This window comes from Scophthalmus maximus, chromosome 10 (genome assembly GCF_022379125.1).
Source record: "Scophthalmus maximus strain ysfricsl-2021 chromosome 10, ASM2237912v1, whole genome shotgun sequence".
NCBI classification, from domain to species: Eukaryota; Metazoa; Chordata; class Actinopteri; order Pleuronectiformes; family Scophthalmidae; genus Scophthalmus; species Scophthalmus maximus.
The window spans coordinates 14292305-14316510 of record NC_061524.1 but is presented as its reverse complement, the minus strand read 5'-3'; the positions used below and the strand labels follow the sequence as shown (position 1 = coordinate 14316510).

Genomic DNA, 24206 nt, shown 5'->3' with positions numbered 1-24206 from the left:
CGTGCTTGTCACACTGTCATTTTGAGAATCATACACAACAAAGCACGAAAGTGTGTGTGTGTGTGTGTGTGTGTGTGTGTGTGTGTGTGTGTGTGTGTGTGTGTGTGTGTGTGTGTGTGTGTGTGTGTGTGTGTGTGTGTGTGTGTGTGTGTGTGTGTGTGTGTGTGTGTGTGTGTGTGTGTGTGTGTGTGTGTGTGTGTGTGTGTGTGTGTGTGTGTGTGTGTGGGGACCTCTCCCTGTCTGGCTGCTGCACAGAGTGGCATGGGCTTGTCTCTGGCTGTGGTTGTCAGACTGTCCCAGTGGTATGAAGCCTGCTGCTTTATTGGGCAGTCTAAACTGCTGAGGCAGTGCTTCTGCTTGCGCTTTGAGCTCTGCCAAAGCCAAATGGAATTACACAACAGATTTAACCCTTCATACATATGACCTACATGTATGTGAGATGGATGGATTCAGAGGAAAATGTGCTGCCTGGGTCGATGGGGGGATTCAGTCCTTTCTAACCTTGTCAAAACGTTTGCTTTGAACAGATAGTAATTGTATTATACATAGAGCTTAAGTTTCAAGCCATAGTTTATGTTTTATCAATTAAGGTTAAAAAAATGCACCGTTGGCTGCAGAGAAATAATATGTCTTTTACTTGGGGTTTCCCTCAAGTTTTCCTATACACAAGTCTCAAGTTCATGTCTTTGCTTCAGAGGAGAGATTACTCTCCTCTGCCCTGCAGTGGTCAAAGCAAGTTACTGCTTCTCAGGGGGACAACAATACTTTGGTATAAGTTACTTTGGTACTGGGGAGTTAACTGTATGCAAGCATTTTCACCAGATCCATGCACATTTAATCTGAGTCTGTGAATCAAGGGAAATCAAAGACAAGACATCACCAAAATGTTATGTTCTCTTTTTGTTTTCCTAAACTCTCTCAAGACATATTATTTTGCTCTCTGAACAACACTATGTAATTGTGTTATGGTCTCAGTAAAGAGACTCTTTATTTTGCGTCATTCAGACCCAGGGTACATTTCAAGAGCTAGAGCAGGATGCCAGTGGCAGTTATTGTTATTATAGGCTTTTGAGTTGTAAAATAAAATCAACCTGCAGCAACAACTTTTTATATTTCCTTTTTGTTTATTTACAACCATTACACTGTAGAAGTAGAACCTTTACAATTAAGAAGACAGTCATTATGAAGAAAAATGATTTGATTGAATTGTGTTTTTATTGGCTGGACAAGTCCATGTCACACTACTCTGTTTCACAGCAAAACGTAAAGATTCTTACAAACCTCCAACTTAAAAAATGTACTAGTGCCTGAAACGAAACCCTAGAAACAGCAACAATCATATCACCATGTTTTCAGTTTGGTGGTTGAATACACAAACTATGCTTAACACCATCTGCAGATATTTGGCTTTAAAGATATTTCATGCGTCACAAAATGCCAAAAGTATAATTTCTTCGACAAGAAAGAAAAAGAAAACTTTATTCACACTTAAGGGGGCCTAAGCAGTGACCAACATTTCTCCAGGATACTAAACATCTCTGTAGGTTAAGGGGGCAACGCAATACTGATCACACTGTATACACAAGAAACATGTCTTAGCTTCTCACATTCAAATGTTAAATGGAATGGTGAACTTCTGTTACACAATAAATAGCTCAACAATCTCCAAAATGAACAGCAGCAATTTAACAGAGGCTTTTAAAAACTACATTCAGAAAACATTCTGGGTCTATTCACTCATTCACTTGAAAAAGGCAGTTAGAAATACTGCATGAAATGATCCATTCATTCTGGGCTTGTGGGTGTCTTTATTTCTATCAAATGCTTTATTTAGCTTCTTGTATGCTTTACATTATTTTTTACATAATTAACGCTTTTGATTCAAGCTATCAGTCTGTGTTCTCACCAGTCAGACAGCTCCATAAAGTCTTCCAGTTCACCCATAGTTATTATGTCAAGGGGCTGATAGCGTGAGTGGGCTGAGTTATCATTTTCACAAACTGAGCTTCCTGCAAGCTGGCTGTTTGTGTCACACTCTGGGAACGCCTCATATGAGCCATGTGTGTTGTAAACTGTGTTATCTGTTTTCTCTGTATCATTAACTGTGTCCATGTATGGTGTCTTTTCTGGGCTGAAGCGATGCCCCTCAGAGTTCTGGCTCATTTCAGGGGCTGGATATCCGTAGCTGTTGTTCTCCCTGACAGGCTGTTGGTTCTGCTGGAGAGTCGTGGGGGCCGATGACCTGTGGGGGTGCATGGAGTTGACAACTGCAGGTTGGTAGCCTTGGGAATACCCATGGGAGCCTTGATAAAGCACAAAGGGCTTGCCAATTGGAGAAGCCTGGGAGATGGGCTGTTGTTGCGACTTGATCTGCATTTGGGATTGGAGCTGAGGCTCCAATGGGTATGTTTGCTGGGGCTGGGGTCGGGATGTGCTCTTGCCAGACTCACGCACATTCAGCTGAACATACTTTCCTGTCTCTGGGTCAAAGAAAGTCTTTGTTTTCACTTGAACAGGCACGTCCACAACAAAATACTGACCAGAGCCGAGGTCTTGCAGCACCTTGCGCTGGGTCAGTGGGTAGGACTGGGGATAGCTTGACTCTACACGGTACTGTGTCACTGGAACTGGATGGTTGGCATGATGGAGAGTGGGAGAAGAGGAAACATGAGCAACTGTTTTAAGAGCGGCAGTGTGGGAAGCAGGGCTAGTAGCATGAGGTGAAGCAACGGGGAGGGTAAAAGAGGCAGTAGCATGAGGTGAGGCAACTTGAGGGGAGACCAGACTAGTGGCATGAGTGTAAGCATGGTGGGATGATGGGTGCTCTGTGTGGGAAGAAGGCAAGCTTGACCCAAATGCTGGAGCATGAGCAAGGGAGACAGGTGAGGAAAAATGAGGAGAAGCCACAGCATGGTGGTAGGAGGAGTGTACCTCGGAGGAGGAACGAATACTGGTGACATCTTGAGGTTTTTCAACTGCAGCAGGGCTGTCTTCTGCTGGTTTGCACAGCTCCTTCTTTATCCTCCGAGTAGTCAACCTTTTGGCCCTGCGCAAGGCTTTCTCACTCTTTGGGGGAACAACTGGCGGCTTGCCCATAGAACGGGACACATCACTGCTGTAGCTACAAGCTGATTCTGGCCTCGCGTCATACAGGCCTCGTATATCTGCTAGGTCTGACGCACTGGTGGCAAAACTCTCCACATCCTCTGACATGTTGCTGATGACAGAGCGGGAGTCGTCTTCATCCAGAGCAATGCTCCTTCTAGAGTAAGGCCTGTGATGTGGGAGATGGGCTGAGTAATCCTGTGATGATGTCGGCTGAAAAGTTGAGAACTCTTTGATAACAGCAAGTCTGTTTAACCCTGTGTCAGGTTGGACGGGAATTCCGGCACTCTGTCTCATTATCTCCTGCTCCCCCTCTCCTCCCTCCGACACCCTTTCCATGGGTAAACCCACTCGGAAATCTTCTCCGAAGTTTTTGTGGAAGCGTGGTTTGATTGACTTGGTGAAAGAGGAACCTCTGATGGTGTTATCCTTCACCCTGAACATTGACGGCTTGGCTCCCAGAGCTGGGGAGGAGGTGTTCGAGCGAGGCAGAGCTGGAGCTGGAGATGGAGCTGGAGATGCAGGGCCATGTGGCCTGTAAGGCCTAATGTGGGACCCTGAGTCCTCGGTTGACTCACGTACTGATCGATTGTTTTTTTGTTGTGAAGGTGAAGGGGAGCATGAATGTCTGTCTTTGGGTTTCCTCTCTGACTCTGTTGAGGTGATCGCGTAGTACTGGAGAGCATCCATCATCTGAGCTGCTCTTCTCTGCTCTATCTGAGTGTCTCTCTCCTTTTCTCTCTGAGCAGCAAGATTTTCTTCTTCTTCTCCCTTTTTAGCCCTGATCTCATCCTCTCTTTGAGTTAGCGGTTCTCGTGCTGCTCTTCTCTCCTCATCTGTTTGGCTCTCCTCAACTTGTCTAGTCTCCTCCTGTTTGGCTTGTTCTTCTCTTTGCTTCATAATTGTTTTCTCATTTTTAGCAGCTTTCCTGTCCTCAACCTCTCTCTGACTTCTTTTATTTTCCTCCTCAATTTCAGCGAGTCTCTTCACCTCAGTCTGTTTAGCTCGCCTTTGCTCTTCAATCAGAAAAGCTGTCCTTCGCTGCTCCTCTTCTTGTGTAGTTCTTCTTTGCTGCTGCTCTTGTGCAGCTCTCCTCTGCTGCTCCTCTTGAGAAGCCCTCTCCACCTCTTGGTTTTTCAACCTCCTCTTCTCCTCAGTCTCTTTTATCTGCTCTTCCTCTCCTCTCAATGTTGCTCTACTCTCTTCCCCACTCTCTATTCTCTTGATTTCTTTCTCTCGAATTTCTTCTTCTCTTTGATTTGCTCCCATCTCTTCTCCTTTAAGAGCAGCCCTGTCCTTTTTCACCTGTTGAGCTTTTCTCTCTTCCTCTGCTCTCTTGTCTGCTTCTCTCTGTTTTTCCCGCCGCTCCTTGACCCTATTAGCTATGGCTTCCCTCTCTTTTGCTCTCCTCTCCCCTTCCCTCTGGGCAGCTCTTCTCTCTTCTTCAACCAGAGAAGCTCTACTCTCCTCCATAATGTGTTTTATTCTCATTTCCTCTGCTCTTTTCTCTTCTTCTGTCCTTGATGCTGGTTCTTGCTCTAATGGTGTTGCTATGGTTTCTTCATGCTGAGTTGCACGCCCTCTGTGTCTCAGTTTTTCTTTTCTCTCTTCCCCGGTCTTAGACAGTTTATTTTCAAACTTCTCATCTTTTCTTAGAGCTGTTGTGCTTTCCTCTATGTTGTGCACTTGTCCAATGGTGCCTTGTGAAGGACAATTGTTATCCAAAAATGATATTCTTTCAGGTTTTGAGGAAAATTCTTCACATTTTTCATGTGGATCGGAGCTCACAAGTGACTTTGGGCGTTGCGAGGCATTTGTTGGCCTGTTGACTGCAGAAGATGAACTTGATACTTGCAACGGAGGATTGTTTGCCTGAGGAATACTTTGATCTACTTGACAAAGTGTTTGAGTATCAGTTCCAGCCCCCTGGTTCTTAAGATAAGTTGTTGGTGATTTGTTTCTTTCTTTGAGACGTTGTTCCTGTTTAGCTCCAGCATCTAATATACCTCGGGCACCTAAGACCATTTTCTCTTGCCTTTCTTCATCTCCCAGTTTGAACATTCCTGTCCTTTGGTGTTTCTTCTCAGTTATGGGAAATATCAAGGCTTTGGGCTCTTTGTTCACTTTGGCACTCACCTCTGTCTTATTTGGCAAAACTGTCTCTTTTACAGAGATGTCTTTTGGGTCATTAGTGAACACTGGTCGTCTGCTATAACGAGACTGTATTAGTGGAAAGAATCCTTCCTTTTTGTTGGGTGGGAATTCCTGAATTGTGTTTTCCTGCTCTTCTGAAACAATTACTTTTAGTCTGGCATAGTCTGCAAGTGCAGATATTTCAGGTATTGTAGATACCTTTTCTTTCGGTTTTGGTTTAACTACGGGTATCTCCTTGACTACATTTTTCCTTGTTGGATATGAATTGCTTGAGCTCTGTCTTTCCCTCGGTGATGAACTGGATCGGTTCCTTGTATAATGTTTTCTGATATGATTAGCTTGACCTGCTTCCATATTTTCATTATTAATCTGTCTCCCTGTGGTCGGTTTTGAAGTCAGTTTATCCTCTGTTTCCAAGTTTTTCTTTTCCATTTCCTCATATTGAACTCTTTCTGTACTTGATTCCACTGTTTTCCTCTTACTTTGATTCAACACAACATCATTTTTTTCTTCCTTGTTGACAGCAGTCTTGTTTGGTAGAAACCCTGGAGGTTCCCCTTCTTTTGAAATACAATCTAATGTATCTCCAACATTTGCACTGTTGTGTACTTCATTATTTGTTTCTGCTACCCCTTGCACTTGAAAGTAGTCTCCTTCCATTGCTTGTACCTTTGATTCATCTACTAATTTCCTAGTTCCCTTTACATTGTCAGGCTTTACATTTTCAGCTTGATTATTCTTAGTAGTTGCATTGATACTTTTGTGTTGGTTGTTAATTTTCAATGAATCAGACAGTTTTCTTACACTGGACAACACATATTGTACTCCTAGTTTGTCTTCCAAACTGTCTTTCGTCTGCTTCTCACTGCATGCTGGAGCGTGGTCTTTGATTCTGCCATCATTGTCTGAATTCTTCACTTTTTCTTCACAGATTGATGATTCAACTTTATGTTCTGTAGCTATAGCCACATCAGAAGGGACAATTTTGACATGATGTTTTCCTGCAATGTTCAGGTTCTCCTTCGTAGTTACAGCTTGCACAACTCTGATGGCAATGCTGTCTATATGCACATCATCATCCACTTGATCCTTCTCTCCGGTGTGTGTCTCTTTGTTCTGTAATTTTGGAGATAGATTTCTATTTTGTGTTGAGTCATGTCTCTTTTCTTCCAGTAGAGGTGCCCTCTTGCCATCTACACTCTTGCTTTTGGATGTATTTATGACAGGTGTCATATCGTCTGTCAATGATAGCTGGACATCATGTTTTATAAGAGCTTCAGCATCGACTCTGTTTGTATCAGTCTTGCAGTTGATTCCTGTGTTCTCCACTTTGACCTTGAGGTTCTCCTTGGTATGTGCTGTTTGTGTTTTTTGTGTTTTTTTCAGTTCTTCTATATTCCTTATAACTTCTTCTTTCCTTATGCCCTTTGCTGGGTTCTCTTTTGGCATTTTATTTGCAAGGACATTTGTTTCTCTTTCTTTTATCTCCTGCTTGTAGAGAAGGTTTTGAGTTTCAGCCAACACTTTATTTTTAGCAGGTACAGTTACTGTGGATGGTAAACCTTTCTCAGCCAGTGGCATTTCCCTTTGGGGTCTTGCATCTGAAGAATAACTCTCCTTGAGATTAGTGCTTTTCTCTGTGCCATTCTCTGACACATTTTCCTTTCTAGTTTCTAGGGTTGAAGTTTCTTGCAAATTTTCAGGATTATTATTTATAGCAATTTCAGTTTGACATTTCTGCTCTGTGGGATGGATTTCCTGTACAACTCTGTCTATTGCCTTTGCTATGCTTACTTCTTTTGCAGATTCATTTCCTCTACCTGCTTCTAGATCTGAGCTGGGATGGCATTTATCTAACTCTGAATAACAGCATTCTTTTGTATGTATTTGTTCCTGGGTGCTGTTATCCCTTTGACCATTGTTCTCAAATGGCTTTCTTTCTCGCACTGTTACCATTATTCCCATGATCAGCAAGCTGTCATCAGCAACAGGGGTCTTGTTCTGATTTTGACAGACAACCTTTAATGAAGGTGCTGAGTCCTCATGAACTGCTTTATGGTTACTATCAGGCTTTTCTGTTATCAAATGTTTGGAGTGTTCAGCTTTAACCGGAGCTGTAGCTTGTGTTGTATCCTCTTTCTTCTTGTTCAGGTGGTCCCTGCTAATGGCAGGATTGTCTTTGAGTCCATCTTTCTGTCTTCCAGAGTTTGCTCCATGATTTGGTTCCTGTTTTCTTTGGATGTCCTCAGGTGCCTTCTCTTTACTTTGTATCGGTGATTTAACTTTTGAATGATTTTCTTTCTTTTGATTTTCTACCAAGTCCAAGTCTGTGACTGTGGTATAACATTCTACCTGTTTTGAATCACCAATATTTCCTAGCACATTGTTATCGCTTTTCAGTGGTTCTTTTGGAACCTGGTTCTGTGATTGGTCTGCTAACTGACAAGTGCTTGTTGCAGACCTCACTTGTATTGTAGCAGAACTGAGGGGTGACACAGACCGGACTGTTTCCTTCTGTATTCTTGAATGCTCCATCTGGCGCTTTGGTGTAATATTACTGGATATTGTGCTTTCATGCTTTTTAGACACTTCCTGTGATGGTGGCCTCTGTCGTATATTAATATTCTGACTGCCTGATAATTGCCTGGGAGGATTTTTGGATATAAACCCATCTCTTATTGCAAACCCTTTCTCTTTAATTGCTGAAATCTCTTTTTCAGCGTGAGCTTTTATCTTGGAAGTGAGAATCTCATGCTTAGTCTGCGCTCTCTCTTTATGGGACAATGCTCTGGGAGGGGTAAAATGTGGATCTTTTCCTTGACCTGCACTGTGCTCAGTTGACTTAGGTTTTCTTTCAAGGGGGATTTTTGTCAAATTAGAATCTCTTTGATGTGAAACAACAGTGTTCTCCATAGCTAACCCTTTTCCCAACTTTTCAACACTGTCATCCTTCACTTTATCATTAATAGTGTCACAATTTGCTCCATTATCTACCCAGGTAGGTAGATAATTAGAACTGGATAATTTGAATTCTTTGGATGACTCGCTGTAAACATAGTCACCCTCTTTCAACTCATTGGATTTAAAGCTTCTTACTTCCTCCTTATTTTCTGTGTTAGCTGTTGCAAATCCACTTGTAGGGCTATGTTTGTCTTTTGATTTCTTGTTATCCACTGTCGTAGTTGTGTCAAGAGATAAAGTTTCTTTGTCATTATTCAAGGAATTATTTCTTGCAGGTGACTCCTTGTTTCCGTTTGTTGTAACTGCATTTATCAAACCATATTTCTCTCTTACACTGTCGAAATTACCAGCTCCTCCATCAGCTTGATCTCTACCATATTTCCTGACAAGTAAATCTTCCGTCTGTTGATGCATTTGTGTTGGCGGGTCCTGCTTTTTGTAATCCTCATTTTTATTCATATTTACCCTTAAAGCAACATCTTTGGTTGTAATTTCTTCTTTAGTTATGATGATAACATTTTTGACTTTCTCTTTTTGTTCACCTCTCATTTTCTCCTTTATTTTGGCTAATTCTGCTTTAGCTTTAGCTAACTCTGTCTTAACCTGTTCAATTTTATCTGGCCCATTTCTGAGCTGTGGTATCACTGTTGTTTTTGCTCCAAGTTTAATTAACCGTTCTTGCAGGTCCTCTGTTTTTGCTTGCTCTGCTTTAACTAGCTCCCCTTTTGTCTGCTCTTCAACTTTTCCCTCTTTGGCTTTGCTCAACTGTGTTGTAGGCTGCCCTGCATCTACGTGACCTTGAATTGCATCTTCCTTTGATTTCTCTTGTCTAACATCCTTAACTTTAATGTGGTCTGCCTTGACCTTCCCTATTTCAATTACCTTCATATTCTCTTGTTCTGTTTGAGCTTGTTGCTCTTTCATTTGCTCTTGTTTAGCTTCTTCTGCTTTTCTATGCTCCGTTACAACCTGTGCTGCTTTAATATTTTCTGTTCTGAATTTTTCTGTCTCGCTTTGCTCTTTTTCAATTTGTTCTGTTTTGACATTTTCTTCCTTGACTACCTCTACTTTCATCCTTTCTCCTCTGGCCTGTACCGCTTGCTTTATTCTTGCCTGCTCTGTCTTTGCCAGTTCAGTTTTTATGTGTTCTTCTTTCAGCCTTTCTGCTTCAGCTTGTTCAGCGCTGACCAGCTCACCCTGCTCCACTTTTGTATGCAAGGCTCCTGCTTCCTCTGTAATATTCCTTAGCTCTTGTTGGTGTTTTTCCGTATGTTGCCCTTTTCTCTTCTCCTCTTTAATATGTTCAGCTGCCGCCTGTTTTACTCTTTTACGTTCTGTTAGTTCTGCTTGTTCTTCTTTGACTTCCTCTGAACCAGTCTGCCCTGCTAAAATTATCCTCGCTGACTCTTCTTTGGATTGCTCCACTTGAGCCCAGTGCTGAGCGGCTGCCAGCTCTGTTTGGGTGTGCTGCGAATTTATATGTTCTGCTGTGGCCTGTTCAGACTTGACCTCAGCAAACTGTCTATCCTTCTCCTGGTTCGCTATTGTGGGGTCAGCTGCACGGTCAGGATTGGACAATGGATTTTTCTGCACATTATGTTCAAACTGTGGTGTGGTTTGCTCTGGCTGGAGATTTTGTGTTTCACATCCCTTTGGAACTTGTATATATTGTTTTCTCTGTCCCATTTCCTGCATGCACATAGTTTTATCTCTGTCTGGATATAAGGTGTGTTGGTTTCGGTATTCCTGATCAGTTTGCTGATTATAATTCTGTGCCAAATCATTTTCATTCATTTCATTGTCCTCATTGTGTCCATGATTCTTTTTAAGTGCATATTTGTCCCTAATTGCTCCAGGTTGCTGTTGTCCATAATATGCTTGACTTTCTACAGTGTCCTTACCAATTACAGGAGAATATTGTGGCAGTTGATTTGAAATGTTGGGATTGACCAACCCAGTATTTCTATAAGAAGACTGTCCCAAACTAAAACTCTGCCTAAACTCATCTTCACATTCTTTATTTATACTTTGCTGATTTTGTTTACTGTATTGGTCTCTGGGTAAATTTAGATCCTCCTTTATTGTGGCGTCTCTTTGGTTTGCCTGTGCCTGTTGATCTCTTTCTATCAAAGCGGTTTTCTCTTGTTTCCATGCGGAGTTAACAGAGATAGCTTTCAGACTGGAATTTGCTGTATCTTGGCTGTTTGTTTGTCTGCACCTATCCTGTGAGGACGCATTGCTGTAATCATTTTGGTTGTTTTTGAGCTGCTGATATCTCTCCACCTTTGAGAATTCCCTTCCCGCTGTTTCATTAAAACGTTGCTCAGCATCTGCTTTACTCGTGAAATATTCCCTTGTTTGATTGTTGACAGTATTTTTTGGTGTTTCTGTAGCTGCATAATATGATTTAATCCCAGATACCTCCCCTCCCAGAGATTCTACATTATCTATCATACGTTGCTTATTGGGAGTAAATGACAATAAGTCTTCATGGAGATTCTGTCCATTAGCCAGTTGATTGGTGGTGTAATTTGCAGGTATGAAGCCAGTGAACCTGGAGTGATGACTCATCTCACCTTGCTTCTGAGCTGCCTCGTAATCACTTAACGTGTATTCTGAGTATTGGCCTGCATGTGCTGTATTAGGATGAGTATTTAGTGTTGCAAGTGACAGTCCAGGGCTCTGATACTTGTTGACATATTGATGTGCGGCAGCATTTGTCCTGCTGGATTCTTCTATGTGTGTAAACTGACTGTCTGAATCTGGATAATCAGGGATATCTATTATAGTGTCTCTAGGCTCCTGGACACTGGGCTGTTTGCTTCTCTCCCGTGTTTCCAAGTTTTTGAATTTGGGAGGGCTATAGGTGTTTTTGACTCTTTTCCTGTTGTCTTTGAGGTTGAAGAGTAGGCTGGTGGCTCTAGATTTGTAGCTAGACATCCTACTGTCTGGAGTGGCTCCCCTGCTTTCAGCTCGCACTGGAGCATGTTCCACAGGCTGAGGTGAAACTGCACATTGTCGGACCCCTGATGTCTCTGCTTCTTGATGTGCATGAACTGAAGGTGTGAGCCGCTGACTGATGTTGAATGGGGTAGTGTTACCTCTGACAACATTTGATGCTATTGTTTCTGCATTGTTGCCAAAAGGAATTGGATTATCTTTGCTCCAAAGTGCTCCTTGTTGATTTGCTGTCATCTCTGTTGCCATGCTTTGCTCTGTCATCATTTTGATTTTCTGCTGCAGAGCTTTCACTGAGCTGATGGTGTCCCGGACACGTCGAGACATCTCGATGGTTGGTGATGCAGTAGATGGGCGCTGGGATGGTAGCCTGTTAGCTCCGAGGCTCTGCGTCCGCTTCCTGTGGGGATAATGACCTGCCAACTCTGACTCGCAGCGTTTCTCAACAGCTGAAGCTTTCTGCAGCACTGTAGATGTTGACGTAGAGCGTGGAGGAGTGGGAGGAACCACTGGCACCAAATTACTTCGGTGTCCAATACCCCTCTCCTCAAACCTATAAGGACCCTGTGGCTGGGCCTCCCGCGAAAGCTCCTTGTACATTGGTGTCTCATACCATTTAGGAAACTCAGAGCAGTGCATAAACCCTGAGACTTCTCCTTGTTGAAAAAGAAACCTGTTATGGTCCCTCCATACCTTGAAGGGACTAAACTCACTGTGTATAAAAAAGTTAGAGTTACAGTTAACCTGCGTGGACATGCTGTGTTTACTGTGGGAAGCGCTCATGAAAGAGGATGAAGAATTCATACGAGCCACTGCTGCTACTTCAGAGGAGTAGAAGCTGGTGTCTCGGGATGAGAACTGGCCAGCTGTTGGGAAACGATCACTGCTAAAGTTTTCCTGGTATGATGTAGAGAATTCGGAAAGTTCCCTTTGGATGTTCATCAGAGCTGATTTGTCCCAGCCTGTCTCACCATTCCACTCTCTGAGTTTACCATCCATCCCTGCTTCATCCCTGTGTCTGTCAGAGTTAAAAGCTCGGATGAGGGAGGAAACTCTGGAACGGCTTCTGCGTTGCTGTGAACTTAAATCTGTGGCTCCATTGCTGAAGAAGCACAACTGGTCTTCCCTCAGAGATTGTTCCTGTTGAGAGGTTTCCACAAAGGATGGCTGGAATGTGGCTGAAACCCTCCCCTGTGTCCGTTCCCCATAAACCTCCCACTGTGGATCTCTGTGCACCTCAGCCCCATACATTCCACCATGGATCCAGTCCTGTCCATACTGCTGCACTCTGAGGGTGAAGCTCTCGTGTGCAGCTCTCTTAAGTTCCTCCCTCCCTCTGTGCTCTCTGTCTCTGTCCTGGGCACTCTGGCTAAAGGCCAGCTGTCTGTCTCTCTGGCTGTATGGGGAAGATGAACAGAGGTCCGAGTCATTATAAACAGCCTCATCTCCAACGCAGAGACTCCTGAATGCTCGATCTGTCAGATTGCTGACCTCCCGGTCGGTCTCATCCAGAAATGACCCACCACTGGAAGTATCACTGTAGCCTCCATCGCTGTGCTTTCGGTGCCGGCCACTCTTTCGGCCTGAGCGGCGCTTCTCAACTGAGGTCATGTTGCAGGCTGGCTAACAAAGAGGTCTGTCCTCAGCGGCTCAGTCATTCATACAAACGCAGACCTCAAAATTATACACTATGTCTGCCACTGGGGCAGCAGGACCCAGAGTTTGGGGCCTCAGGATTTTGTTCAGCCAGTCGCTCCTAAGGCATCGTGCCTTTTAGTTGCCCTCTGTCCAAAAATCCTTATAAAATCCTGCTGTTCCCTACGAGACAAAAGAAAGGAGCGTCAGCTGTTTGCATGATCTAAAACCTTACATATTTCCCAAAAACTTTAACTTATTTGTTATGGATATTTTAAGATAGCTGGCCTTGATAAGATGCTTTGAACCTTTGCATTAAGCAACAATGTTCTGTATGTGCTTCTGAAAACAGCCCTGTAAATCCCTCTACTCAATCACTGTGACCTTCAGAGACATGTTGTGAATAAAACTACACTGTTGCTAGGCACAGGAAAGACAGTCTCACGTGAGTTATTTTGGGAAAGCAGAATGTGTCCACACTAACTTAGAACACACACACATACTCACACTCTAAGTAACTCATAATGCCACATTATGTGTTAATGTTGCTAAGAGTTTAGACAAGTAAGGTCAGACTTCTGCCAAGTTGTAGGTCAAAGAGCCAATAAGTCTGGTTAGGACCATTCAACTGTAACATTATATTGAAAATTAATCTTGTAGTAAAACTCTTTGGTTTCACTACAGTATGGAGAGATCAGATGAGAAGCAGATTGAAATATCCCTACGTAGAAGTGCTACTAGATGCATATTCCTCAGGTAAAATTAGAAAGTCCAAGTACACAATCTGTTACATGAAATCTTTTAATTAATAATTTAACATTTAAGTTGTTCAAAAGCAACTGAATTTAATTGAGACTAAATGCAAAATGATCAATTAACAAATAAAAATGTATAGTGTAAAACAATCAGATGATTTTTTTAAATAGGTAGGTTTTTTTTAGTTTTTTTTTTAAAAATTTGGTGATTTTGATCTGTAAACCTGAAACAGACAAGGCCATGATTCAGAGCTGTGATGTTTGTGTCTGTTGACATATTACTCTCTCTCACCTCCCTCTGCATGTGGTGGGCCTTCAAATCTCTGCTTGTAATATGCTGGATTTAAAAAGTATGTAATGAAAGATAAGAAAAACACACTTGCAACTGCCTTCTTATCACATACTCCATCTATTGTTCTGTGCTTTAAATAAAAAGTTTGTTCATTTAGAGGCAACAACGCAACGTCACGGGTATGTGCTGAATAAATTAACTGCAGCTGCCAGGCAGCACCACCTTATATCCAGTAGTTCATTAATATCTTCTGATCGGGGAGGGCATCATCTCATATACGCATCTACAGAACAGCGACACACCACTAAGTCAGAATCAAATAAAACTGGTGCCGAAATGAAAGGAAATTTAAAAATTCTCTCGCAACAACAGCCTCCTTAAGCAGAAAACAACATAGTTTGAGGGTACAACTTACACAAAAATGCCACTCCATGACTACATCGCAAAACTTATCTGTTCACTTTAGGAAGAATACTTTAAATAATTAGGTCAATATCCAATGTTTGAGCTGTTTTTGCATTGAATGCCAAAATTCCAGGGTGATTTCTGTTCATTCTTGGATCTGACAGGTTTATTTTTGTCCCGTGACGGGCCTCCGACGCTAAAACCTGACACCAGAGAGGCCTCGTTTTCAGACGATCTGTGGTCCAAGTGAGACTGAACAGCAACAAGTCTGTCACTTCTGAGAGCAGAACGGATTTGACCAGGCTTTATGTTCATAAATGTCAGCAACTCTCAGCGGAATAAAATCTTATTCTGTGAATGGAGTTAACCACTGTACGGTACCTTTAGTATGCATATGTGTATTCCATTTTTGTTTTTAACTTATCTTTCATTTTAACTAATTCAAAATGCATCCAAGTATGAAAGCTTGAGCATATATATATTGTATTTACTTTTCTCTAATATAATCATCATGTGTCCACTCAGCATGAAAACGAATACAGAGTGAGCTCTTAGCTTACCTTTAAGTTTTAAAATCCATAGTTTGAGCTTTAAACTCCTCGAAAGGCTCAGTCTCCCCACGAAGGCCTTGATGATCTGATCCTGTCCCGTCACCTTATACAATCCCTCACTGGCAACTCTGGCTCTTTTTACAACAATCCCATGCCAAATCCTCTTTATAGTCCACAGTCAGGTCTTTGAGCATCTGACCAGTGGAAGGCAGCAGCACTCGGTGGCCGGAGACCAGACAGAAATAGAGGACTTGTCCCAGAGAGAGTGCATCCACCATTGGGGACGAAAACAGGGCTTCGGCGAGCATGTGGGTCTGCGAGATCCTTGGGTGTCGAGTGTCAGACGGATGAAACAAACTATTTATAAATATGGACAGCGAGCTGTTGGGCATTAGCAGCGAGAGCTAACTGTCAGCAAACTGGGGAAAGGGTTCGACTGGCTGAGGAGGTTGTGGGGTCTAAACCAGGGGAAAAAAACCTAATTTCCTGAAAGTATGTTATTATCGTGTGGGTGCATGGGTGGGGGTGGAGCGGGGAATGTAGTTTGGGTGCCCCCACTGGGAGACATAAATAACCCAATTGCCTCACACTGGGGTGCAACCATCTTCGTTGAGCAGCACTGACAAGCACTATATGGGGTGTCAACAAGTGGCTCTCGGTCACCACCCACCTGATGTCATCGCCATAGACTCGAGTGAAGCTTTGTCTCGACTATGACACCATATGACAGAAATGGGATTTGTCACATTTCTATCAATCGTTTTTATTTTTCAAAGAGATTTTACAAATCACTTATTAAACGGTGCAAGTCTCATCCCCCCTCGCTACAGCCTAATTCACCACCCCCGCCTCACCCGAGCAGCCCCCCCCCCCAACTACCTCCCCTCCTACAGCCCCCACTGCTATAATAGGAGATTGCTGTAGCAGATAGTTTCCTGGGATTCTTGGCGGGTGCAGGGGCCGGCCTGGCAGGATGATGGACACACACACATGTCCCTGATGGTGACGCACTACCCCCCCCCCCCCCCCCCCCCCCCCCCCCCCCCCCTCTCTCTCACACACACACACACACACACACACACACACACACACACACACACACACACACACACACACACACACACACACACACACACACACACACACACACACAGATGGTTTTACATACAGCCCACCAAACTTTGGGGAAGGCTGAGGTAATCCCTTTTTAACAAATCTTTTTCCTCCCTTCTAAACCTCCATCTCTCCACCCACAAGCCTTTCTGATCCATCTTTTTTTCTCTCCCTCTCCACACTGGACTCTGAATGGCACCGACATCCATCTCCAGATTCCTTATTTGAGACGAGCTTCGCAGATCTCAAACATCGTCGTCCAGAAATTGCAAATTGCTGATATATTTTTACCACTTACTATTGGGCCCATGGATACTCAGCACTTCTTAAAAACTGTTTTGATTAATGATTAATAAAAATGCAATTTACACAAGTCTTCTCTCAGCAAAATTTTTTACAGTGTGTGTTTATCCAAAGTGCTCAACCTTCCCATTGAGGTTTGAGATGGAGCTCGTTGTGGGAAGTTTCCTGCTCACCAAGTCCCTCTAGTGGACAAACTGAGAACTCACATTCATTCGCCTCCATTTGGACTGTACTGAAATTCTGATTTTATACATATCTTTGGGTTTTTGCACAGTGAAATCCTCCAACTTTGCTTCAGCGTGTTTCTGTTGGGGAGCTACCGAGGGCTGCTGTAAGCACCGAGCACAAATGCTGAGGATGCTCTTCCCCGTGCTGAGTAAGGAGGAGCAGAGCTGTGGTTATGTGGCAGACGGCAGACAGGCACATTACTTGCTGCATTAAGATATGCTTTGTTTGTATTATCTCCATTCAGAGATGAGCGTAATTGATTCTAATAGATTGAGTTATTGATCAGCTCTGTTGCAGGAATTAAAAGCAGATATGATACTGCAGTGGGTTTTTTTGTTTGTTTTTCGGTCTCCCTCGGTGGACTGGGCCTGAATGCACTTTACGTCCGACTTTAGGAAGCAGGGACCTTGAATTGTAAAAATGTAGGTGTTGCACCCAGTGTCAAGCAAAAGAATTATGTGCGTGTGCCAGTCTTTCTTTACCATACTGTCTTTTTCTGTGCCTTACATTGTCTGTGCGCATCTGCGGACGGGTGCATGGGCACCACGTCTCCCTGTTTCAGGACATATTCCCCCACATCCCTGCAAATATTTCATTACTGCAACAAAAGAAGCCCATTAACTGCGGTGTAAGAACAGAGTTCAACCGCTGTTGCCCATATTCGCCATGCTTGTCTGCTTTTCTGGCCACCCTCCAGCTAATTTGATATAACAATGCTCCACAAAACCGCCTCAGGACTTTTTTTAGGTGACAGAAAATTATCAATGATGCCACATGCACAGCTGAATGTCAACACCAACTTGACTTGTCTATGAAATATTAAAGCGGTGAATTATGGGCACATTGCAGAACTTAATGATGATCGGAGTCATTACAACTTCAGCGTCCTTTGTTTTGGCTAATGATTGAATTCCACAACTGCTGTATTCAATTGTGTGGAGATTGAATGTGCTTTTCACATCTTTTGTATGAGTTGGCCGGAATCCGTTGTCCATATTGTTACATTTTTAGGAAAAAGGAGCTGATTTGTATTGTATTATCATTAGATGCCATGTCACGGGGCTTAACATGTTCTCTTAAAATAAGCAAAATCATTATATTAGGACATGGTGGTTTTGGTAATATTATTTGGGGCATGAATAGATGGAGTATAGGCTGTATAACAGGCCTACTATTTTATGAAACCAAATACAAAAGAAAAAATAGGCCATTATAGGTTTGGATTTTAAAAACTTTATTTCAACTCAGTTTGAACCTTTCCGTCTGAAAAGTGCCAGTTAATGTTCCACTTTTGTGTGTGTGTGTGTGTGTGTGTGTGTGTGTGTGTGTGTGTGTGTGTGTGTGTGTGTGTGTGTGTGTGTGTGTGTGTGTGTGTGTGTGTGTGTGTGTGTGTGTGTGTGTGTGTGTGTGTGTGTGTGTGTGTGTGTGTGTGTGTGTGTGTGTGTGTGTGTGTGTGTTCATTCCAACACAATACAAATGATGTTACATCTTGAGTGACTCAGTCAGTGAAAGCATCAATTTATTGAAGTATTGTATTATTTACAACATGCACACATTACGGTGTGGAAAAAGGAGGATGTGTGTCCAACCTGGCACGATGTCTGACATTATCTCGCTCTTCTGTGTCACCGGGGTGTCGCCTCATCAATTATTGAACCAGTACTTCATGGTAATACATAATTTCTTATCAATTATTCATGATAATGTTTGTGTAGTTTACTTAATTGTGTTATTGACTATCAAAAGTAATTTCCTGAAAATCCTCAAGGACGCAAATTGAATCAGCCCCAACACTGGTCGTGTGCTCTGCGGTTAAGTATTCTCAGTCTGATCAGCTGATCCCGTGTCCAAGGGTCATTCTAGTGAGGAGAGATATTTAGGAATAGTGAATCACGAAATGTATTGCCTGTGATGAACTCCTGTGTGAAGAGCCCAGAGGTGATGATAGATTACATTTTTTTTAAATGTAAATTCAATATTAATAAATAGCATATATCATGTTTAATGGGGTTTAAAAACCTGCTCGGAGAGGAAGCGAGGACGAGAGGGGGCAAAGCGTTCCTAAAAGTAAATAAATAATAAGAGTCCCGATTGCTCTCCTCTCCCGGCTTTAAGGGAAGCTGATAAATAATGTATAAGAACAGATGGCTTGAGCGAGAGGCAACAGGAGAGGAACATGAGCGACTACATCTTTAATTGTTTTAAAGAACATGTCACAACAGGACTGGCGTGTTCCCCTGTCTGCCGGCGCTACAGATGTGCTAACAGAGTGGAAGGGACGACCGCTGCTCTGTCGCCGAGTCTGCTTCCCCCTTCCCCGGGGTTCACACACGGACACACTGTATTCTGGCACATGCACACATTTACACTGAAAAAGGGGGCTGATTAATAGTAAAGTGCACTTTCACTTTAAGAATCAAGAGAATGATAGACGATTGATTGAGCCCATTTCTGACCTGACGGCGTAAACATTGTATTGCCAACACTCACTGCAAAATCCTGCCACATGTTCCACTCTTACAGTTTACATGCATGAACATTCACATTTGTAAGCATTTGTCCTTTTTAAGAAAACAAGAGGAACTGTAATCAGGATTATGTATATTCACATTATCAAATAGGTATTTTTGCACACACACACACACACACACACACACACACACACACACACACACACACACACACACACACACACACACACACACACACGTTGTGGCTATGTTAGTCCATCAAACACAGTCCAAGAGTGCATGAAGACAAATATAGATCCAGAACCACACTTGTGCTTTAACTGGGGTTAACAAGGCCCCAAATATTCAGAATTTCTCACAAACAATAATAATTTACTGTCAAATAAATATTTATTGTTTGCATCCGCACACACTGGGATATGAGCAAAAGTCTTTCCCCCCGGCTGTGTCTGGAGTCAGTCGGTAGTTGTGCTTAGCTGCTCGTACAAACAGAGTAGAGTCAAGTGGAGTAGAAGGGGCAGGCACAATCACGCAGATTTTGAGTATCCATGTTTAGGTCCAGCGCCTCACTTTTTCTCCAGTGGATCCTTGGAGCATTGAGGGTGTTTGTCGGGAGTGCCGCCCAGCACTGGCACCTTGGCGGCCGGGCTGGGACTGGAGCTGTCCCCTCCTCTTCCCACCTCGATGGCAGGACCCAGCGCAGGCCTCACCACCCCGACGCCGGACAGGACTCCCACGCCAGCACCGGGCCCAGTCGCCGCACCAAGCAGGTTGGCGGACTGCAGCACCGCCTCCGAGTGTTCGCGAGCCTTCATGCGCAGGGCGGCCACACTGGCGGTGCGGTTGCCCTGACAACCGTAGGGCGGCAGGAAGGACAGACCCATGGGGTCAGAAACGCAGCAGGAGCACAAGCCGTTACCTGAAAAAAACAAAACAGCAAAAAGTAAGACTTGTGATGTGGACTACTTAAAAAAAACAAACAGATTTTCATACGTCATCGTTATCACCATCTTGTTTTACCCGTTAATGAGAATCATATTTACCTTTCAGTGTGGCGACCTGTGAGAGCGCCTGGGCGTACGTGGCAGAATTGAGCAGGGTCCCTGGTAAACAAGATGGGAAGAAGGGACCACCAGGACCCACCGTCCTGTTGATGCTGGGGAGAGCACAAGATCAGGATCCAATAATCCAGTGTAAAGTATGACATTTATATTTTTACAAAAAATCAAAATATACTGCACACTGTGGAGGTAGTTTCCCTGTGACTTTGATTGTTTGATTATCCGTCTGACTGAAAGAGTGACCACCCTGTAATCTACAGAAATGACCCAGAACTATATGTTTTGGCAGTCATTAACGGAAAGAATCTAAATTTGACTTTCATCATTCAAATCTGTAAACAGCAACCTCTCTGTCACCTGTCAATGAGATATTGTTTCATAAACAATAATAGCTACAACAATCATCCGTCGGTTGTTATTTTTCCTTTTCCTCACCTCTGCTGCATCTCCAGTGGTTCTTTCTGTTTTCTGCTCTGGTCCACTGGGGACTGAGAGTTGAGGCTCCGAGACGGAGGAGCGCCCTCGCTCATCTGCTCCTTCCCTCCTTCAGGGTCTCCGCTCCCACGCTCCGTCTTCCTCCACTTTGCTCTGCGATTCTGAAACCAAACCTGCATTGACAAAAGAAAAGGGGGCAGAGAAAAAGCAAAACAATTATATTATAGATTACTAATTAAGGCTTACCATATTGCAGTATATGCAGCCGTCAATTTTATTTATTTCATGTAGCTTTCAGACATGCCAAAGTTTTTAATTCTTTAATCGCAGACAAACAAATGCAAACTTAAAGCACACACATTCCCCAACAGTATATCTCTGTATTCTTTACATTTTGTCAACAGTTAAATTTAAACAAATTCCCTATTTGCCTTTTTTTTTTGTCATATATGTATATCAAGTGGCGTTTGAATGTGCCACTCCACTGCTCTCCTTTGTCCCACAGTCGCCCGACAGATCTCCAAAAACTTAACCCTCATGCGCAGCCGAGGAAGATTTGGCCAAGTTCTGGTATCTTAATCGAATGAAGGTCACTGCCTATAACAACATTTAATTGAGCAATTTTTCATTATCATATTTTAATGACTTCCCACTGACAGTTGTGCTGCCCGAGAGAGGGGCGGCCGTGATGAAGTCGTTTATTTCCCTATTTAGTGATTGTTTGACAACATCAGATTCGATTAGGACTCGGTTCGAGCGGGCATTAATCATGGTGTGTGAATGGAGGTTGGAGTCGGTGTGTGTGCGTGTGCTCTGCATCCCTCCTATTGTATGGGGAGGTGCAGATGATGTCAACAGCCAAACAAAACGCATGCATTCATTCGGCATAAAGAAAGGACAACATTTTGGTGGCAGGACAACAATACAACCGATGGACTTATCTCACCCCTGCACCTTCCAGCTAGAAGTCGCACCCCCCTGCACACACACACACACTCACACACACACACCCATCTCTGAATGGGCTATAATTGCTCCATTAATCTCAATTTGCGGTGTGCTCTTAATGCGGGGGAGGCCCATTGACACTTTACAAAAAGGGGGGCAGCAACACTACAAGAGAAAGGGAAATTTATTTTCTAATAATAATGTAAGTTTAATATCCCTGCATACTGCGGTGGATTCATGTTCAGATTTAATAATAGGAATGCCGTAATCGGATTAGGAGGGGAATAATTTGTTTACAATCCCTAATTTACAGCGCTGGATTCCATTATCAACCCCGCCATTGGGTTTAAGCGATAGTAAGATGACCCTGGGGAACAAAAGGCAAACTATTATATTTCCCACAATTAGATCTGCGCGCACAACAAAAACCCAAAAGCAAATCTGGAATGCAGGAAATTACATACAGGACACATAACTTAATTACATCTGGCCCGAGTTTGTAACCGCGCATGTGCAGGGGCGGGAGAGGAATATAAATTGCCAAATTTAAGTTGTTTTTTTTATTTTTGTATTATTACACTGTGTGTGTGTGTGTGTGTGTGTGTGTGTGTGTGTGTGTGTGTGTGTGTGTGTGTGTGTGTGTGTGTGTGTGTGTGTGTGTGTGTGTGTGTGTGTGTGTGTGTGTGTGTGTGTGTGTGTGAGAGTGTGAGAGTGTGAGAGAGACAGACAGATGGGGAGCAGAGTTCTGCAGGTCTTTGCAGGGCCTCTCCCTGCGTCGTGGCGCCGGAGAGGGTGCTCTGCGCGCATGATGTACCCCCCCCCCCCCCCCCACACACTTCGAGACGTGGACAAATTAGCGGGGACCATTATGGCCGGTTAATTATGAATGACCGATTAATCAAGCTAATCTAATATTCACCATTATGTTGATGTTATTAAAGTGCATTGCCGGAATGACAGAGTGGCTTCTTTTGCCCTCTCTCTCTCTATCGCGTGGTCGAACGTGTCCGACACCCGACGCGGCCGCGGCCGTACCTGCACCCGGGCCTCGGTCAGGTTGATCTTCATGGCCAGCTCCTCGCGGGTGAACACGTCCGGGTAGTGGGTCTGGGCGAACACCGCCTCCAGAGCCTCCAGCTGCAGGCACAACACACGACACACAGCACCATAGGATTCACTTTCTTTCTTTATTGTGTCCTCACTCATCTCCATGCTGCTCAAAAATATAGTTTTTGAACCTCACTTCTATATCTGATAGGGACAACAGATATTAGAATAAAAATAGTGAAACATATAGGCAATTATTATTGACACACACACACACACATACAGAGTGTGTGCATGTCCTCGCGTGATCTTCCAAAAAGCACAAATATTAATCTCTTATGCTTTTTCTAATGTTATTTTTACATTTTATATACGTGAAGAAATAATGTGATTTTTCTATTTGAATCTTAATCAATCAAACCGATTATAGAGGCCTTGCATTTCGTCTGGAAGTTGGTCCTTTTTATTTTTTGGAAAACTTTGCCAGTTTGTTTTACTTGCAGATGCCGATTTTTGAGGCGAGTTTCAGCCGTTTCTTGTTTTGTTTTTTTGTTCCTGGATATAAATTATTTATTACCTGTTGCAAAGTAAACGTTGTTCTGTTCCTGCGCTGTTTCCTGCGAAGAAACCCATCATCAAAATCCGCCGGGGCGTGGTTTCCAAAGCCGCTCGAATTCACTGGGGGGGATCAAGTTTATTATAGTGAGAATTTGGTCATTTGATAAAATGAAGTTAATAGTTTTGTGTTTGTATTTAATTCAGCAAATTTCTTTACATTAAAAGAAATGCAGAAAAAAAGATCTTGGCCAAAGAGATAGGGCATTTTATTCTCTGGCACGTTTTGTGTTTCCATCAGTTGCATGAAACACCGATGTCGGGTGTCTGAGGGGAACCATGACGGACTAAGAGCCATGACACCCAACATCTGTGGCCGGGACAGAACGCCCCCTCTGCCCCGGGGCCAAACCACCAGCGCTTTTCACCCAAACACAGGCGGCAGATTGGCAGCAGAGGTGAAAATCACACTCGACCCCTTTATGTCCACTTTTGAATTCGTGGGAAAGAGAAGAAAAAAAATGGCAGATGTTTTACTGAGAAGCGTGAAACATCCAACCATTGAGTTTTAATTTTAAAAGATGGGGGGAAATCAGTTTTTCCTGTGGATTTGTTTGACTTTGTTATTCCATAAAATAACTTTAGGCATGTGTCCTTTTAATTTAGGAGACAAAAGAACTAGTGCTCAGGCCTATTCTCGGACATCAACACACACTTTGCGCGCAAGTATGGAGACCTAAACATCACACAACTTTACAAACTGCGGCTTTAAGAGAGACACTTAATTTAAAAAAAGAGGAAAAAAACGAGGAAGTGAAAATGCAGAAGACCACAAAAACTCACATGTGTTGGAGCGACAGCACTCTCCGTCCAGCTGGGGCGGACAGTGGAAGTAGAACATCCTGGAACTGTAAGCGTCTCTCAGCTGCGATGCCGAACCTGGAAACAGACACAAAAGTTTCAGCCCAGAAGCCTTTTAGATCGGCCGCGAGAGCCACAGATCTGCGGGGAAGGGAGGGGAGGGGGTGGAATTCAAGACACTAAATCGTCCCGAAAAACAGGCTGCACCGTGGAAGAGTCGGTGCTGATGAGGCAAGCGCATCCTTACTGTACCTGCGGAGAGGATGCTGATGAGAGTGAGATGCCGCTCTGGAGAGAAGAAGTGGCTTGTGCACTTCCACTGACTCTCTGACTCTGTCTGGGAGTGTCCGCGTCTCTCTCTCTCTCTC

The 24206-nt window shown here is 43.4% G+C and overlaps 2 protein-coding genes and 1 long non-coding RNA gene across 4 annotated transcripts in view; 1 reads left to right on the top strand and 2 right to left on the bottom strand.

The window, feature by feature from the left end:
* Nucleotides 1-20383, top strand: part of LOC118283654 — a 27000-nt gene extending 6617 nt beyond the window's left edge. Inside the window, exons 3-4 of the long non-coding RNA XR_004784622.2 lie at nt 19513-19874; nt 19982-20383. This is a non-coding gene — a long non-coding RNA (uncharacterized LOC118283654). The remainder of the gene's footprint in view (nt 1-19512; nt 19875-19981) is intronic.
* LOC118283645 lies at nt 1194-15292 on the bottom strand. Of its 2 annotated transcripts, XM_035605886.2 has the most exons (3): nt 14826-15292; nt 2932-12996; nt 2527-2627 (listed from the first exon to the last, which is right to left on the bottom strand). In XM_035605886.2, exons 2-3 carry the CDS (start codon nt 12787-12789, stop codon nt 2619-2621), a joined length of 9867 nt encoding a protein of 3288 aa, XP_035461779.2. In that variant the 5' UTR covers nt 12790-12996; nt 14826-15292; the 3' UTR covers nt 2527-2618. The 2 variants fall into 2 exon arrangements, with proteins under 2 accessions (XP_035461778.2, XP_035461779.2); XM_035605885.2 differs by having other exon boundaries at nt 1194-12996.
* drgx (dorsal root ganglia homeobox) lies at nt 17963-24206 on the bottom strand. The gene is made up of 7 exons (XM_035605900.2): nt 24091-24206; nt 23821-23916; nt 23000-23100; nt 22411-22512; nt 20428-20600; nt 19975-20087; nt 17963-19850 (listed from the first exon to the last, which is right to left on the bottom strand). The coding sequence occupies exons 2-7, from the start codon at nt 23876-23878 to the stop codon at nt 19498-19500; spliced, it is 900 nt and encodes a 299-aa protein (XP_035461793.1). The 5' UTR covers nt 23879-23916; nt 24091-24206; the 3' UTR covers nt 17963-19497.